Below are 17,330 nucleotides of genomic sequence, written 5' to 3' on the forward strand. Positions count from 1 at the left end.
TTCTTAACTTGCCACAACGTAATACTATTCCGAGCTACCACCTAAAAAGTTAAAGTGGATCATTTGTCGTGTGTTGTTGCTGCATTCCTGAAACTATGTCTCCTTTCAGAGCCACATATTAATATCCTAGCTGACACACTGGGGATTCTGATCATAGGCTTGTTTGTAGACTGCAGATTGCTAAGGGAGAGGCCAGCCACACTTCAGAGAAAGCTCATTCCCACTGCTAATATCCACAATCATGTTCTTTTGGTCATTTTCCCAAAATTTGTGACCATAGGTGAGGGTAGGGATGTAGATCAACTGGTAAATCGAGAGCTTCGCTTTTACGCTTAGCTTTCTCTTCACCACGACGGACCAGCAGAGCATTACTGCAACCAAAGCACCAAATCATCTGTCAATCTCCCGATCCCTTCGACTCTCTCTTGTGAACAAGACCCCGAGATACTTAAACTCCTCCACTTGGGGCAGCAACTCGGCACTGACCCAGACTGGGCTTTCCAACCTTTTCTGGCTGAGGACCATGGCCTTAGACTTGGACATGCTAATTCTCATTCCCACTACTTCACACTTGGTTGCAAATCGCTCCAGTGGAAGCTGAAGGCCACCACCTAGAGCCAGCAGAACCACATCATATGTAAATAGAAGTGACAAGGTTCTGAGACCACCCAAGCGGAAGCCTTTCACCACTTGGTTACGCCTAGAAATTACACCCATAAAAATTATGAACAGTATCTGTTAATTCCTCCTGTAGAGTGATGGGCCTACAGGACGAATTAATATTTTATTATTTATTATATTAGGATTCTTCCATGGTGTCGTTTCCGTTTTCTTCTTTTTGAGATTATGGTTTATACATTATTCTAAAATGTAGTTCATCTCCCTGGTTTTGGTTCTTGTTTTGTTTAGTATTTGTCGCGGTCCTGGGACGTTCATCCAGTTTCCTGGCTTTATTCATATCCTTGTGTTTAGTTTTAGTCATGGTAGTGTGCTGTGCCTCCACTGTGTCCCTGTTGCTTATGTAGTCTCTCTCTTGTGCATGTTAAGTTCTGTTTCTGTGTTAATTGATCTGTTTCCCTGTCGTGTCTCTCGCTCCCCCCTGTTCTTTGTATTTAGTCATTCCACATCTTAGAATGTGTCTTCCTGTTTTATTTTCGTAGTCCTTTGTCCTGTGTTCATTGTATTTAGTTTAACTTCTTCCCTATGTTTTCTGGTCTGATTAGTCCCAACTGTGTTCCTGCCTGTCTCCCATCCCTTTGTTATCCTGCATGTGTATTTAAGTCTTCGGTCTCCCTCTGTTCATTGTTGCATTCTCCCTGTTAGCTGTATTTTCTGCCGAGGGCATCCCACCCCCCGAAGGGGCCCGAACAAGCCCCAGGCTCCAGGCCCTGACAAGCAGCCACCAGGAGTGAGCCAGTGCGTACCTGGACCCCCATCCCCAGACACAAAGAACCACCAATGCACCGATGACTGAGGGTGTCTGCCACTGGCAGGGGGAGTGGTGGAGGGAGATAGGCCTCCATACCATGGAGGGCCTGAGATGTCCCTAGAGAGCTGGCGTCTGATACCCAACCTGACATTTAGACACAGACAAACAGGCACACACAGATACAACCATCCATTCCCACCCTCATGCTCTCATATGCAATTACTCAGCACTCACCCAACGTGGAGACAGGCATAAATAGACACTGTACACACAATCACACTCCCCAAGCGTACTTTATACCCCAGGTCTAGGTACCCTTGCCCCTAGAGGGGGAAACTGCACCCAGACTCAGGTGGTGTTACCCTCTTCCCTGGGGTGGAGAGAAGCAGACCTCCCCGACTCCGCAGCAGCAGGGAAGCCCCACATTCCAGACTCAATCGGACAGCAAACCCCCCCCCCCCCCACCAGGTAACAGAGAACGGGAGTGTGTGAAGACTCTGTGTTTTCTTCTGTTAGTTGTGTGTTCTCCCGGCATGTCATGCCATGTCATGTTATGTCATGTTATGTCACGTCCAGTTGTTAGTTCTAGTATCTTTTGTTAGTGTCCTTAGTGTTCACCTCTTTTTGTTTTAGTTTGTTTTTTCAACAATAAAGCTGTCGCTTTCAGTTACGTTTTTGTGTCCGAGACTTGCGTTTGGGTCCAACCCCTGCCTGTCACACAGCTCACCATAATACATGGCTGTTTTAAGGGAGTCCAGCAAAATAATAATTTTACTATACAGTATAAACCACATGTGTTTATTTACGATAAAACTACAGTGAAATTACTGCAATTTCCTGAGAATACTGGATCCTGATTCACATTTTAAAATCTCTTTGGGCATACATGAAGTGGTCAAGACTCGTTCAGACTTTTTTGACTATCATAATGATGTGACAAAACTCACATCTTCTCCCCTGATACTTTCTGGTTAAGTTAACATAATATTTTTCAGTTTTACTGATCTTTAGTATGAGGTTACCCTACCAGCACCAGCCCTCTAGAAAGGAACTGCAAGGTTCATGAGACTGAAAGTCATAAAAAACATGAAACGCTGAATGTAATTTATACACAACCTGTAAGAAGAATGATTTATTAATTCTGAAAGAGATGTTGGCTGTAGACCTGTGGAAAGTCTACATTTAAAATATAAGATTCACTCTCTTCTGAAAATCAGAAACATTTACTTGACTCCTTAAACTTTTGGTGCATTTGCATCATTACTTGTTTTATGAAAGAGAAAACTACTATTATAAACAGTACGTTTATTGTTGTTGTTGAAGAGCTTGTATTTGTGAGAGTTAATACCAAGCTGCATTTTAATTGCTCTCTAGAGGCAAAAGACATAATGACCTGTTGACCACCACAAATTCTCTGTTATAAAAACCCAAAGGTGTACTGAATGGTTGTTATAAAATAACACATTAGATCAATACCACTGGATCCCTGTAATTACAGAGGTAAATGGGAGAACATCCCATGAGCTCACTGTTGCCACTGGGTCATAATTAGAGGTTTAAAGACTGGCTGTAGTCAGGCCACTCCTCTGAGGCCTGGCCTGTTGTTTTCCACAGTGCAAGTGAGATAGATGCAAAGGCACAGTATAGGTCATTAATGACTCATTAAGGTATGCTTACATCACCAGGGGGCAGCTTTGTGTAGCCAAATGTTAAAGTCATGAAGTCGCCTTAAGGGGGCATGTTGATATTATGAAGTAAATAATATTATTATGAGTAAGTAAGTATTATAAGTAAATTGCATCATACAGTTTGAAGTAACTTTTTTCATTCTCCTAAGGCGAGTGCGCATGTACACACACACACACACACACACACACACACACACACACACACACACACACACACACACACACACACACACACACACACACAAGAATGAATGAAAATATGAATATTTTGATTTCTTAAATGTCACAGTTGTACAGTAATAACTCCGATAGTGTTATCAGTTCATCAGTGGCAAACGGGGAAAGGAGAAGAAAGTAGTTGCGAAACAAATACATCAAAAGAGTATTGATTATTAATCGCGAAGCTCTGAGAGCTTGGTAATATTCTACTTTGCTATGCATGTGTTTGAGGAGATTTTACAGGCAGAGATCCTTAACATCACTGTATCCACAGAATGGCCTACAGGTAAGACTTAATCACACAAGGAGAAAAATGAAAATGAAAGCCGTTGACACAATGACCTACTCGTGGATCGTGGAATACATAGAATGCTAAGAGCCTTCAATTCAGTGGGGATGTGGCAAACAACACTAAAGGCCAACTTCAAGCTAGAGCAAGTTCTGAATAGTCAGTTGAATGGGAAGAACAACATCTGGCCAATCAACACCTGCACCCTGCCGGCAGTGTTGGGGAGTAATGGAATAATTGTACCGGCGTTACGTATTTAAGATACAAAATATGAGTAACTGTATTCCATTACAGTTACCGTTTAAAAAGGTGGTATTCAGAATACAGTTACCTTATTGAAATAAATGGATTACACGGCGGTCGTTCCCTGTTTCATATATTAGGCTATGCCCTCTCTATTTTTGGTAATTCCACGCCAGTGGAAACCCAAAGAAAGCACGCATTAAGAGGCTCTAATGCCTCTGAATCTCGCGCCCCATGTCACCTGTACTTGCGGCCGCCTAATGACTTGAAGAAATATTTTTTAAAATTATTATTCAAAATAATTTAATACGAAGGCAATAGGCAGAGTGTTGCAGACATAGCCCTAAAGAAGGTAGTCTCATGGGCAGTGTAGTCCATGCTGCACGGAGAATGGACTGCCATACCTGTTATGTTTCTGTGAGCGAGGGAGGGAGAATAAGGAGAGTCGAAAAGTACGAGTTGTCACCGACCAGAAACGGGAGATGGAGATGTGAATATAATAATAACCACTGCCACCAAAAGGTTTTTGGCTATGACCCCGACATGGAACCCGACATATTAGCCAGAGGTCCCTTTACTACGGTTTGGAGCTGCTGACCTGTTTTATATATGCGCGGAATAGTTTTATATACTAGATTGCTGCAAAAAGTGCAGCCTTACCTAATTTTACTCATTTTATATTGAGATTTGAAAATCTAGTTGGTATTGATATGGCGAGTAACCTTCAGTATTAGTAATAAATCACACAGCAATAGTACATTCGTGTAGTTGTAAAAAGCATGATAATATATTAAGTAATCCAAAGTATTCAGAATACGTTACTCTCGTTGAGTAACGTAACGGAATACGTTACAAAATACATTTTGGGCCATGTATTCTGTAATTTGTAGTGGAATACATTTTTAAAGTAACCTTCCCAACACTGTCTGCTGGTGATCAAATACCCTGCTGGGATAATAAGCTAGCCAAAAAAGGAACTAGAAGCCACTAACATCAAGACAAGAAAGCTCCTTCTCCTGATTTAATGTCCACAACTCACAGCTGCTTATTGAATACCTCAGGGAGCAGAAACCCAAGAAAGAAGAGGAGCAAGGAGAAGGACCATCATTGACGGACAGGCCCCTGCATGTTATGTATCTATTCATCTTCCTGACCAATGCAAGATCCTTCACAAAGAAAATGGAGGAGCTACAATCACAACCTACTATAACAGATTTGTCTATGAGTGTCGTTTACTGATTGTAACTGAATCCTGGATCCTGGCTCCATCCTGGCTCCATCAAAACATCCCAAATGCCTCAATGCCTCTGGTCCTATTCTGCCAGGACCAGAGGAAGAATAACCTGAACCAGAAGCTGCTGCTGGCCTTCTACCACCCCTCAGCAGAGTGCGTGGTCTCCTACTCCCTGGGTGTTTGGTACAAAGGGGCCACTACTGAGAACAGGAAAGCTGTGCAGAGGATAATTACACTGCAAAAACAGTTGTCCCACGTTATAGTGAGGGACAACTGTACACCCTTTAATGGAAACTGTATTCCCTGATAATGTGCAACATAATGTTCCCTGAATTACAGATATACTAGAAAACAATATAATAGAAAAAAAGAATAAGAAACATAAAAAAGACCAAGTACTATACTATGTACAGATGGTTACTTTATACAATAAAATACTCCAAGATTCTCCTTATCTCTTTATATTTTTCTGTGTCCGTAACAGCCTACTGATAAAGGAGGTGCTCTGGGCCTCCACAGTCTCATGCATGGGCTGAGTGTGCACAATGGGCAAAGCTTGGCTTCTCCTTTCACCCACCTCCTCTATGAGATCTATGGGAGTGGTCAGGACAGAGGTGGCGCTCTTTACCAGTCTATCAGTCTGTTTCCTGTCCCTCTCTGTGCTACCACCTCCAGGGCAGATAACAAAATAAAAGGTAGCAGAAGCCTTCAAAGTGTCATAAACGGTCCTCAGCAATGTCCTGCATAACCCAAAATACCTCAGCTTGCCCAGCAGATGGAACTTGTTAAGGTGAACACCCAGGAATTTGTATGTGTCGACCACATCAATATCCAAACTATGGATGTTCACTGGTGCGATGGATGGTGGTTGGTTGAGTTTACACCAGATGATGAAGTCGGTGATGATCTTCCTATACTCTAGATCGTTCCCCTCAGACATCCATCAATGACTGTATCATCAGAGAATTTCTGGAGGTGGCAGTTAGGAAGGGAGAAACAAAAACATGACTCTCACAGTGCTTCCAGTACTCTCCAGGTGTGACAGTGATCTGTGCAGGAGGTACATGACTGCATCATTCACCCCAATACTAGGATAGTAAGCGACCAGCAGGGGATCCAGCAGTTTACTCACCAGAGTTGTGAGATGTTTGAGAATTAACCTCTCCAGGTTCTTCAGGGTATACTACACGATTAACATACTATCTCCCTTTAAGAATTTCCACATTTCCATAAGACCTGGATTTGTAAGCAAGCCCATGGTACAGACGCCCATGGTGAATCTTCTATCAGGAGAATATCAATAGTGACACTATTCAGACAGTTCTTTATATAAAACAGGAGAGTGGTTGTGTAGTTCTCTATGTTTTCTTGTGTAAAGAGATCACAGTAATACCCCTTTTCAATCAGTACATACAGTACTCGGATCAGCTCAAGGCAACTCAACTTGACTCAGCTTGTTTAAATTTAAATTGAGTACCACCGAGTGGGGTCATAAAAGCGATGTCGCCAAATGTCCCCTGACATCATATATATGCGACACGAACGCCACAAGAAAAGAAGGAAGTCGAGCTGATGGTATACCTCGACTTCCAAACTGGATCTGCTGGGGATGAGTTGGAATCAAACAAATTCCAACTTATTTGTTTGATTTCTGAGCATTCTGGCACTTATGATGTAAATACTGGGCAGTGGTTGTTTATGGAGAGACTTCTTTAGTCTGTTTGTATTCTGACTCTGTAGCCCTGCTTCTGTTTCCTTGTCTCTAATAATGTTGGTCACTTTCATAAGTTATGTCAGAGTTTGATCCACCATGTTATATAATTTAGAAAATATCTAATTAGCAGTGGCTTTCAATAACCTGGATTTAAAAAACAACAACAACGAAAAAAACAACAACACTGCTTAACACTGTCAGTCATGGACTGATGTCCACAGCACCAGGACCTCAATCTTACTGGTTTAGGATGCCCTTCAAGAAGCCTGGAGAACTATTCCTGAAGACTATTTAAAGAAATTCAGTAAAAATTGCTCAAAAGAGTTCAAGCTGTGTTGAACACATATTGACTTTCAAGCTTGTTAGAATTGTATTCAGTATTTTTTTGCCTTCAATTCATCATTCAACATAATCATTCTCCAGCAAGTCATTCACTAACTGGATCTGCTGGGGATCAGCACCTCACTCTTTAACTGGCTACTAAATTTTCTGACAGGAAGACAGGAGACAGTACAGGTCGACAGCAACACCTCATGCACTAGAATGCTGAACACGTGTGTTGAGACCCTTGTTTTCACTCTGGTGACCCATGACTGCACACCATCACACAGCTCCAACCTATTCATCAAATTTGCAAGTGACACAACTAAAACTCACACCTTGCACACCCCACTAACCATGAATGGTGCTGCTGTGGAGAGGGTTAGCGGCACAAAGTTCCTAGGTGTGCACATCTCAAAAGATCTCTCCTAGCCAAAAAACACAGCATCACTGGTTAGTAACGCCCAGCAGCGACTCTACTTTCTCCACAAACTGAGGAGAGCAAGAACTTCAACCCCCATGATCAAAACCTTCTAGAGAAAGAAAGCAGCAGAGAGGATCATGGGGGCTTCGCTGGAGCTCTACCATTGCCCTTTCACTGAATCCCCCGACCCACTTGCACACAAACTCTTGCCCACAAGCACTCAGATTGTGTTGGACACTTTTGTTTATATAAGATTGAGAGGCTGCCGGACACTGGCGCCACCGGGCCCTCTGACCACCACCCGTAGGCAACGGGTGAAGTGTCTTGCCCAAGGACACAACGACCAAGACTGTTCAAGCCAGGGCTCGAACTGGCAACCTTCCGATTACAAGACGAACTCCTAAATCTTGAGCCACAATCGCACGATAATAAGCATTATGAGGCGGAGGGTGGGGGTGGCTTTTGCTGGGTGTTTAATATTTCTGCTAAGTACTCTTTAAAATACCAGATTAGAGCGGATGGTGTAGGTTTAAGTTTATTAGACTGATCAGTATTGCTGAATAAAGAAATATTTTGGGTGCAGTGTATTTTTTAATAGCTTTAGTGTTTTGCTTTTTAAAACTTGAGTATGAACTTTCACAAAATGCAGCAAGATATAAAAAAAAACCTAAAACGTTTTATTGATTATAAAATACACTGCATCGTATTCATATCAGTATCGGCTGATATCCAAAATTATGATATCAGTATTGGACATAAAAAAAAGTGGTATCGTGCCATCTCTGAAACCCGCCACCTCTCACTGAGGGCAACTCCAGACTGAGACAGAGTCCAGCTCCTCTCCAGGAGAATGGTTCCAGAGCCCAAGCCATGCATTGAGGTGAGCTCAACTATATCTGATCAGTATCTCTCAGTCTTATGCACTAATTCAGGCTCCTTCCCCACCAGAGAAGTGACGTTACATATCCCAGTTGCTATTCTTGGAAGCTGGGGATCGCTACGCCAGGGCATTGCAATATTAGTTTCAGAATTTAGTTTTTCAAAATATGTCTTAGTAAGTCTAACAAATCAATTCAGTTAGTTGATCACTGGTAATTGTTATACTATATCAAATTTTTGAGAAAGTTATCAAAGATTTTTGTGGTTTGCAAGTTTTGTTGCTGGACGGAATTTGACTGCACTGAGTCTTTTAGACTCAGATGCAAAGAGCGGCTCTTAGTTTTTTGTAATGTGAAGAACAGGGAAAAGGCTTTGTCCAGAGAGTGAAATTCCCACTGAGCTGTTGACACAATAAAGCCCATGTAAGAAGTTCCAGGTACACCTTCCCTTTCAGTTGTTATCTGTCACTATTGTGGTGTGGTCATGCAACAATAACAGTTTTTCCACTGGAGAAAATCTGTGCAGCAGCATCCCAGACAACAACTTCTATATGTTCTGCCAGGTTCATGTGACCACAGGGCCCACGCCACTGTCTGACAGATAAGTTGCTGTTATGAGTCTTTCACATTGTTCAATGCCACTAGCAGTCAGAAGGGAATAACATGAAATGGAAATCTCAAAGATAACCACGGTTCTTTGTAACTTCAGACATCTGTGACAAAGTTGAGTGGATTGTTGCTTTGCTTTTTTGTGGCAAAAGCCCACACCAAAAGCCCACACCTTTCTGCTAACTTTTTCAAGTGTTCCCCTCTCCACAGTAAAAAATGTAAGAAATATAATTCTCCTAAAATGCATTAATTATTGTTTTCTTTCCACATTGCACTGTGGTTCACAATCTGATATCATATATTATAATCTGATATCATGATTTGTCTCTTTCCACTACAAGACACTTGCTTTATCCAAAACACAGTCATATTCAAAGTAATCCCAAATTGGACTCTGGCGCTTTCTCCCGACTTTTCCTGACATGATTCTGCGCGTGGACGGAGCAGCAACACAGACGACTAGAGTAACGTACTGCCACCTGCTGGCATAATTAGACAGCAAGGAAAAAATCTGGAAACTAAACTTCATTTTCACCCTTGACTATTGTATGACACGCACACATCAATGAAAACTAAACACACTTTTGCTATAAATTCAGTTACTTTTAGTTAGTTTTGTGAACACTCATTACAGTTTTAGTTAGTTTTCCTTTTTTTGTTTTTACTTTTATTTCCGTTAACGAAAATGTTTTTTCACTTCTAGTTTTCATTATTACGTTAGTTTTTGTTAACAATAATAACCTTGGTATGATGTATGATGACAGATCATACAGACAAAAATATCAACTGATAAAGTTTGGTGAAATTGTTTACATGTTCTTGAAGAACTTAATGAGTCCCATTGAGAATGGGAAATTGTCTGATAAAACAAAGCCACAGAGCCAATTACTTCTTAGTTCGGTGCTGGAAAAGCATTACTACAATACATTAAGACTTGTCTTTTCATTTGATTTTTAATGAATACCATTTATGTCATCTAGTTGTATAGTAAATAACATTTTTTCTCATTGAATGGATGTTGAATTAAATGTAACATTGTTAACTCTAGGTGGGTTTGCAGAATTGCACAAATACAGGTATCTCTATTTTGTGATCATATTTACACTTTATATTCTGATACTCTGCTTTAATTCCACTATAGTTTTCCTTATCTGGACTCACGAAAACCTTCACGAGCCAATGTACATTTTTATTGCAGCTTTGTTAATCAACTCTGTTCTTTACAGCATGATTATCTATCCAAAGCTCTTATCTGATGTTTTGTCTGAAAAACAGATGATATCATATCCACTCTGTCTTTTCCAAGGTTTATCATATTGCACCTCGGTTGGTTCAGAATTTTTACTGTTGGCAGCAATGGCATATGACAGGTATGTGTCTATATGTAAACCCCTGCAATATCCAGTTATTATGAATAGAATAACTATATATGTATGTCTGATTTTAGCTTGGCTTATACCTGCTTTTGAAACCTCAGTGCTGGGTGTGTTGTATTCGAATGTCAAACTCTGTAGCTTTACCCTGACAGGAATTTTTTGTAACACTTCAGTTTACAAGCTTCAGTGTGTGCCCTCGGTCGCAATATCTATATATAGTATGGTCATGTTGATAAACATTGCCCTTCTACCTTTGCTTTTCATACTTTTTACATACATCAGGATTCTTAGAATATCTTACCATTGTTGTAGAGAAGTGAGGAAAAAAGCTGTAAAGACATGTTTACCCCACCTGCTGGTGTTAACCAACTTTTCCTGTTTTATTTTCTTTGATATAATTATAGTTCGACTGGATTCTGATCTATCCAAAACTCTTCGTTTGACATTGACGTTTCAGTCAATTTTATTCCATCCTCTTTTAAATCCAATCATATATGGACTCAAAATGAATGAAATTTTCAAACATATCAAAATATTGTTGTCAAGTTTAATAACACTGGTATTACTGCCCTATTATCAAATGTATGGCATATAATTTGAAATTGTAATGCAAACTAGATAATGGAGTACCTTTTCTCCGATTTTACATACTAGACAGAGGAAAAGAGATCAAATTTATAGAAATGTCATGACATTTATGTTAATTTTGATTTCTGTTCTTCTATTGATGACAACATAATGGTCATAAAACAAAGACAAACAATTTCTTAAACTGTTTCTGGTAATGTTTAAATTCTAAACAGCTTATATGCCTGCATTTCACATTTTCCCTTCTATATTGTCATAGATTATTATTTACTATTGTATATTCACATAAAAATAATTTAGCAGAATGAATCAATTAGTAGTCTCTCTTTGACGCTGACAAACATGTGAATATTCATCACAGTGTCTTCTATTTTCTCAGTTATATATATTTATGCAGCTAAATAAGCTAATTAAAATTTACACTTCTCTGGGTAAAAAATTTGATTTTTCTGTTGATCCTATCATCAGAACATTTTGAAGCCTTTAATTTGTCCATCTATCCATTTGGTGTATCTCTTCATGTAATGTGGTAGGTATTTGTAGAGAAAGGATAGACAGTCACTGACACACGCTCACGTTGTGGCTTGTGATGGTCGACGGCTGACCACATGACCAATTGCAAAGTCACCTCCATCAGCTACATGAAGTTTACAATACTTAAAAAAAAAATAATAATAATTTTTTTTAACCCTTTGACTGCCTCACCAAGAAAAATACAATGAAAAAATTATTTGTTCATATTTTCTATTCCTTTAGGTCAATAATGATCACAATTAAAAAAAAAAATTATACACACCTTATAGTTTTTTAAATATTACCCTCTACCAAACGGTTGAGATGTCTCTCTATGGTACAACTACATAAAGTTCTACAGACATAACTAGTAGAAAAAAGTAAAGGTTATACTCATTTTGCAAAACAATAACTACCCAATTTTGTGTTTGACCCACTTTATTGTGGTAGTAAAACATCAAACATTGTTGGATTCCATTTCAACAGTGGGCGTTATAATAACAAACCACAAAATGTATAAAACACAAAAATATTGTAAATTTGATCAAAAACTTGATCTGCAATTACCGAAAATTCATAAACATACAAATTCACTTTTGACCTGTTGTTAACATAAACTTTTCACTGTAGTGTTGGAACAGCACTAACATTTTTTATTTTATCTTCCAGAAAATTCTGGTGGTATATTATATACCATTGCCATTTTGCACTGAAAAATTTGAGAACACACTGAAACAGTTCTGGCTCTTTTCTTTTGCCGTTCATGCAACTTCACCAATACCCCTTGATGATTAGATCTTCTGGTGGTACACTGCAAAGCATTCCTGACTGGCATTCAAGCACAAGAAAACATTGGATTTTTGGCATTTCCATCTTGAGACGCCCTTTGGACAGTAATTGCATCGGCCTCGCTTGTCACAGTGAAGTGGCCAATGCCCAAAGCAGTCATATCGCACATCTGGCTGTGGTTTCTTTGGTGGTGGTGAAGAGCTGGATGATGGTCGGCCAACTTTGGATGCTGGCTTGTTGACTTGTTTCAAGCTATGCGCAACTGCCAGGCAGAATCTTTTGAGTGTGATTGGTTTCTGGTTTAGTTGTCCACATTCCCTCTTGTAGACCAGCCAGGAATTTGCAATGGACAGATCAAGCATGTAACCAAAGAGTGGCAGGTACCATCTTGTAGACTTGGCTGGGGTCTTGTACAGGTGTACCAGCATGTCAGAGAGATCTATCACTCCCATATGCTCATTGTATGCAGGGATGAGTGATGGGCATGGGATCATAACTTTCGCCTTGGACTCTTTGCTCCAGCGTTTGACAGTTGAAAGTGGCATGATCCCAGAAGCATTACTTAGCAGGTTCACACATTTGTTGTCAAACCATTTAACTGCGATCACACCTTCAGCAGACCTGTAGTCAAAAGCTCCACGCCCTCTCTTCATCAGCTCTTTGTCTGTCATCAAAGTGGCTCCACCTGTGCGATTTGGTCGAACAGTGCCAATGCAAATCCAAATTTAAACATGTCATATTTACATGTATAGATCATTAAATTATTTATATTCAATAGTAAATAGTCAATTTCATATGTTAAAACAACAGTTCTAAACATTAGCTAAGTTTTGCTACTCTTACCATCAATTGACAAATCAACCGTTTGGTTGAGCATGTTTTTAAAAAAATATTATGGATTTATTACAGCTATTTTCTGGTATCAAATGACATAATCATGTTCAGTAAAGACTCTGAGATGTTTATACTGAAGAAAAATGTACTTACCTTTAAAATTTTTAGCCAAAACAGTCCATGTGTCCAGACATCCATCAATGACTGTATCATCAGAGAATTTCTGGAGGTGGCAGTTAGGAAGGGAGAAACAAAAACATGACTCTCACAGTGCTTCCAGTACTCTCCAGGTGTGACAGTGATCTGTGCAGGAGGTACATGACTGCATCATTCACCCCAATACTAGGATAGTAAGCGACCAGCAGGGGATCCAGCAGTTTACTCACCAGAGTTGTGAGATGTTTGAGAATTAACCTCTCCAGGTTCTTCAGGGTATACTACACAATTAACATACTATCTCCCTTTAAGAATTTCCACATTTCCATAAGACCTGGATTTGTAAGCAAGCCCATGGTACAGACGCCCATGGTGAATCTTCTATCAGGAGAATATCAATAGTGACACTATTCAGACAGTTCTTTATATAAAACAGGAGAGTGGTTGTGTAGTTCTCTATGTTTTCTTGTGTAAAGAGATCACAGTAATACCCCTTTTCAATCAGTACATACAGTACTCGGATCAGCTCAAGGCAACTCAACTTGACTCAGCTTGTTTAAATTTAAATGGAGTACCACCGAGTGGGGTCATAAAAGCGATGTCGCCAAATGTCCCCTGACATCATATATATGCGACACGAACGCCACAAGAAAAGAAGGAAGTCGAGCTGATGGTATACCTCGACTTCCAAACTGGATCTGCTGGGGATGAGTTGGAATCAAACAAATTCCAACTTATTTGTTTGATTTCTGAGCATTCTGGCACTTATGATGTAAATACTGGGCAGTGGTTGTTTATGGAGAGACTTCTTTAGTCTGTTTGTATTCTGACTCTGTAGCCCTGCTTCTGTTTCCTTGTCTCTAATAATGTTGGTCACTTTCATAAGTTATGTCAGAGTTTGATCCACCATGTTATATAATTTAGAAAATATCTAATTAGCAATGGCTTTCAATAACCTGGATTTAAAAAACAACAACAACGAAAAAAACAACAACACTGCTTAACACTGTCAGTCATGGACTGATGTCCACAGCACCAGGACCTCAATCTTACTGGTTTAGGATGCCCTTCAAGAAGCCTGGAGAACTATTCCTGAAGACTATTTAAAGAAATTCAGTAAAAATTGCTCAAAAGAGTTCAAGCTGTGTTGAACACATATTGACTTTCAAGCTTGTTAGAATTGTATTCAGTATTTTTTTGCCTTCAATTCATCATTCAACATAATCATTCTCCAGGAAGTCATTCACTAACTGGATCTCCTGGGGATCAGCACCTCACTCTTTAACTGGCTACTAAATTTTCTGACAGGAAGACAGGAGACAGTACAGGTCGACAGCAACACCTCATGCACTAGAATGCTGAACACGTGTGTTGAGACCCTTGTTTTCACTCTGGTGACCCATGACTGCACACCATCACACAGCTCCAACCTATTCATCAAATTTGCAAGTGACACAACTAAAACTCACACCTTGCACACCCCACTAACCATGAATGGTGCTGCTGTGGAGAGGGTTAGCGGCACAAAGTTCCTAGGTGTGCACATCTCAAAAGATCTCTCCTAGCCAAAAAACACAGCATCACTGGTTAGTAACGCCCAGCAGCGACTCTACTTTCTCCACAAACTGAGGAGAGCAAGAACTTCAACCCCCATGATCAAAACCTTCTAGAGAAAGAAAGCAGCAGAGAGGATCATGGGGGCTTCGCTGGAGCTCTACCATTGCCCTTTCACTGAATCCCCCGACCCACTTGCACACAAACTCTTGCCCACAAGCACTCAGATTGTGTTGGACACTTTTGTTTATATAAGATTGAGAGGCTGCCGGACACTGGCGCCACCCGTAGGCAACGGGTGAAGTGTCTTGCCCAAGGACACAACGACCAAGACTGTTCAAGCCAGGGCTCGAACTGGCAACCTTCCGATTACAAGACGAACTCCTAAATCTTGAGCCACAATCGCACGATAATAAGCATTATGAGGCGGAGGGTGGGGGTGGCTTTTGCTGGGTGTTTAATATTTCTGCTAAGTACTCTTTAAAATACCAGATTAGAGCGGATGGTGTAGGTTTAAGTTTATTAGACTGATCAGTATTGCTGAATAAAGAAATATTTTGGGTGCAGTATATTTTTTAATAGCTTTAGTGTTTTGCTTTTTAAAACTTGAGTATGAACTTTCACAAAATGCAGCAAGATATAAAAAAAAACCTAAAACGTTTTATTGATTATAAAATACACTGCATCGTATTCATATCAGTATCGGCTGATATCCAAAATTATGATATCAGTATTGGACATAAAAAAAAGTGGTATCGTGCCATCTCTGAAACCCGCCACCTCTCACTGAGGGCAACTCCAGACTGAGACAGAGTCCAGCTCCTCTCCAGGAGAATGGTTCCAGAGCCCAAGCCATGCATTGAGGTGAGCTCAACTATATCTGATCAGTATCTCTCAGTCTTATGCACTAATTCAGGCTCCTTCCCCACCAGAGAAGTGACGTTACATATCCCAGTTGCTATTCTTGGAAGCTGGGGATCGCTACGCCAGGGCATTGCAATATTAGTTTCAGAATTTAGTTTTTCAAAATATGTCTTAGTAAGTCTAACAAATCAATTCAGTTAGTTGATCACTGGTAATTGTTATACTATATCAAATTTTTGAGAAAGTTATCAAAGATTTTTGTGGTTTGCAAGTTTTGTTGCTGGACGGAATTTGACTGCACTGAGTCTTTTAGACTCAGATGCAAAGAGCGGCTCTTAGTTTTTTGTAATGTGAAGAACAGGGAAAAGGCTTTGTCCAGAGAGTGAAATTCCCACTGAGCTGTTGACACAATAAAGCCCATGTAAGAAGTTCCAGGTACACCTTCCCTTTCAGTTGTTATCTGTCACTATTGTGGTGTGGTCATGCAACAATAACAGTTTTTCCACTGGAGAAAATCTGTGCAGCAGCATCCCAGACAACAACTTCTATATGTTCTGCCAGGTTCATGTGACCACAGGGCCCACGCCACTGTCTGACAGATAAGTTGCTGTTATGAGTCTTTCACATTGTTCAATGCCACTAGCAGTCAGAAGGGAATAACATGAAATGGAAATCTCAAAGATAACCACGGTTCTTTGTAACTTCAGACATCTGTGACAAAGTTGAGTGGATTGTTGCTTTGCCATTCTTTTGTGGCAAAAGCCCACACTTTTCTGCTAACTTTTTCAAGTGTTCCCCTCTCCACAGTAAAAAATGTAAGAAATATAATTCTCCTAAAATGCATTAATTATTGTTTTCTTTCCACATTGCACTGTGGTTCACAATCTGATATCATATATTATAATCTGATATCATGATTTGTCTCTTTCCACTACAAGACACTTGCTTTATCCAAAACACAGTCATATTCAAAGTAATCCCAAATTGGACTCTGGCGCTTTCTCCCGACTTTTCCTGACATGATTCTGCGCGTGGACGGAGCAGCAACACAGACGACTAGAGTAACGTACTGCCACCTGCTGGCATAATTAGACAGCAAGGAAAAAATCTGGAAACTAAACTTCATTTTCACCCTTGACTATTGTATGACACGCACACATCAATGAAAACTAAACACACTTTTGCTATAAATTCAGTTACTTTTAGTTAGTTTTGTGAACACTCATTACAGTTTTAGTTAGTTTTCCTTTTTTTGTTTTTATTTTTATTTCCGTTAACGAAAATGTTTTTTCACTTCTAGTTTTCATTATTACGTTAGTTTTTGTTAACAATAATAACCTTGGTATGATGTATGATGACAGATCATACAGACAAAAATATCAACTGATAAAGTTTGGTGAAATTGTTTACATGTTCTTGAAGAACTTAATGAGTCCCATTGAGAATGGGAAGTTGTCTGATAAAACAAAGCCACAGAGCCAATTACTTCTTAGTTCGGTGCTGGAAAAGCATTACTACAATACATTAAGACTTGTCTTTTCATTTGATTTTTAATGAATACCATTTATGTCATCTAGTTGTATAGTAAATAACATTTTTGTTCATTAA

At 39.8% G+C, this 17,330-nt stretch overlaps 1 protein-coding gene across 1 annotated transcript; it reads left to right on the forward strand.

The window, feature by feature from the left end:
• Positions 1-10,059: 10,059 nt before the first annotated feature.
• LOC147311003 (olfactory receptor 6N2-like) lies at positions 10,060-11,019 on the forward strand. Its single transcript, XM_086267816.1, has one exon. It carries the CDS (start codon positions 10,060-10,062, stop codon positions 11,017-11,019), a length of 960 nt encoding a protein of 319 aa, XP_086123942.1.
• Positions 11,020-17,330: the final 6,311 nt, after the last annotated feature.

This window comes from Aulonocara sp. 'chitande type north' Nkhata Bay, linkage group LG16 (genome assembly GCF_057382095.1).
Source record: "Aulonocara sp. 'chitande type north' Nkhata Bay isolate Kocher_YH1m ecotype deep benthic linkage group LG16, A_spYH_male_GT1.1, whole genome shotgun sequence".
NCBI classification, from domain to species: Eukaryota; Metazoa; Chordata; class Actinopteri; order Cichliformes; family Cichlidae; genus Aulonocara; species Aulonocara sp. 'chitande type north' Nkhata Bay.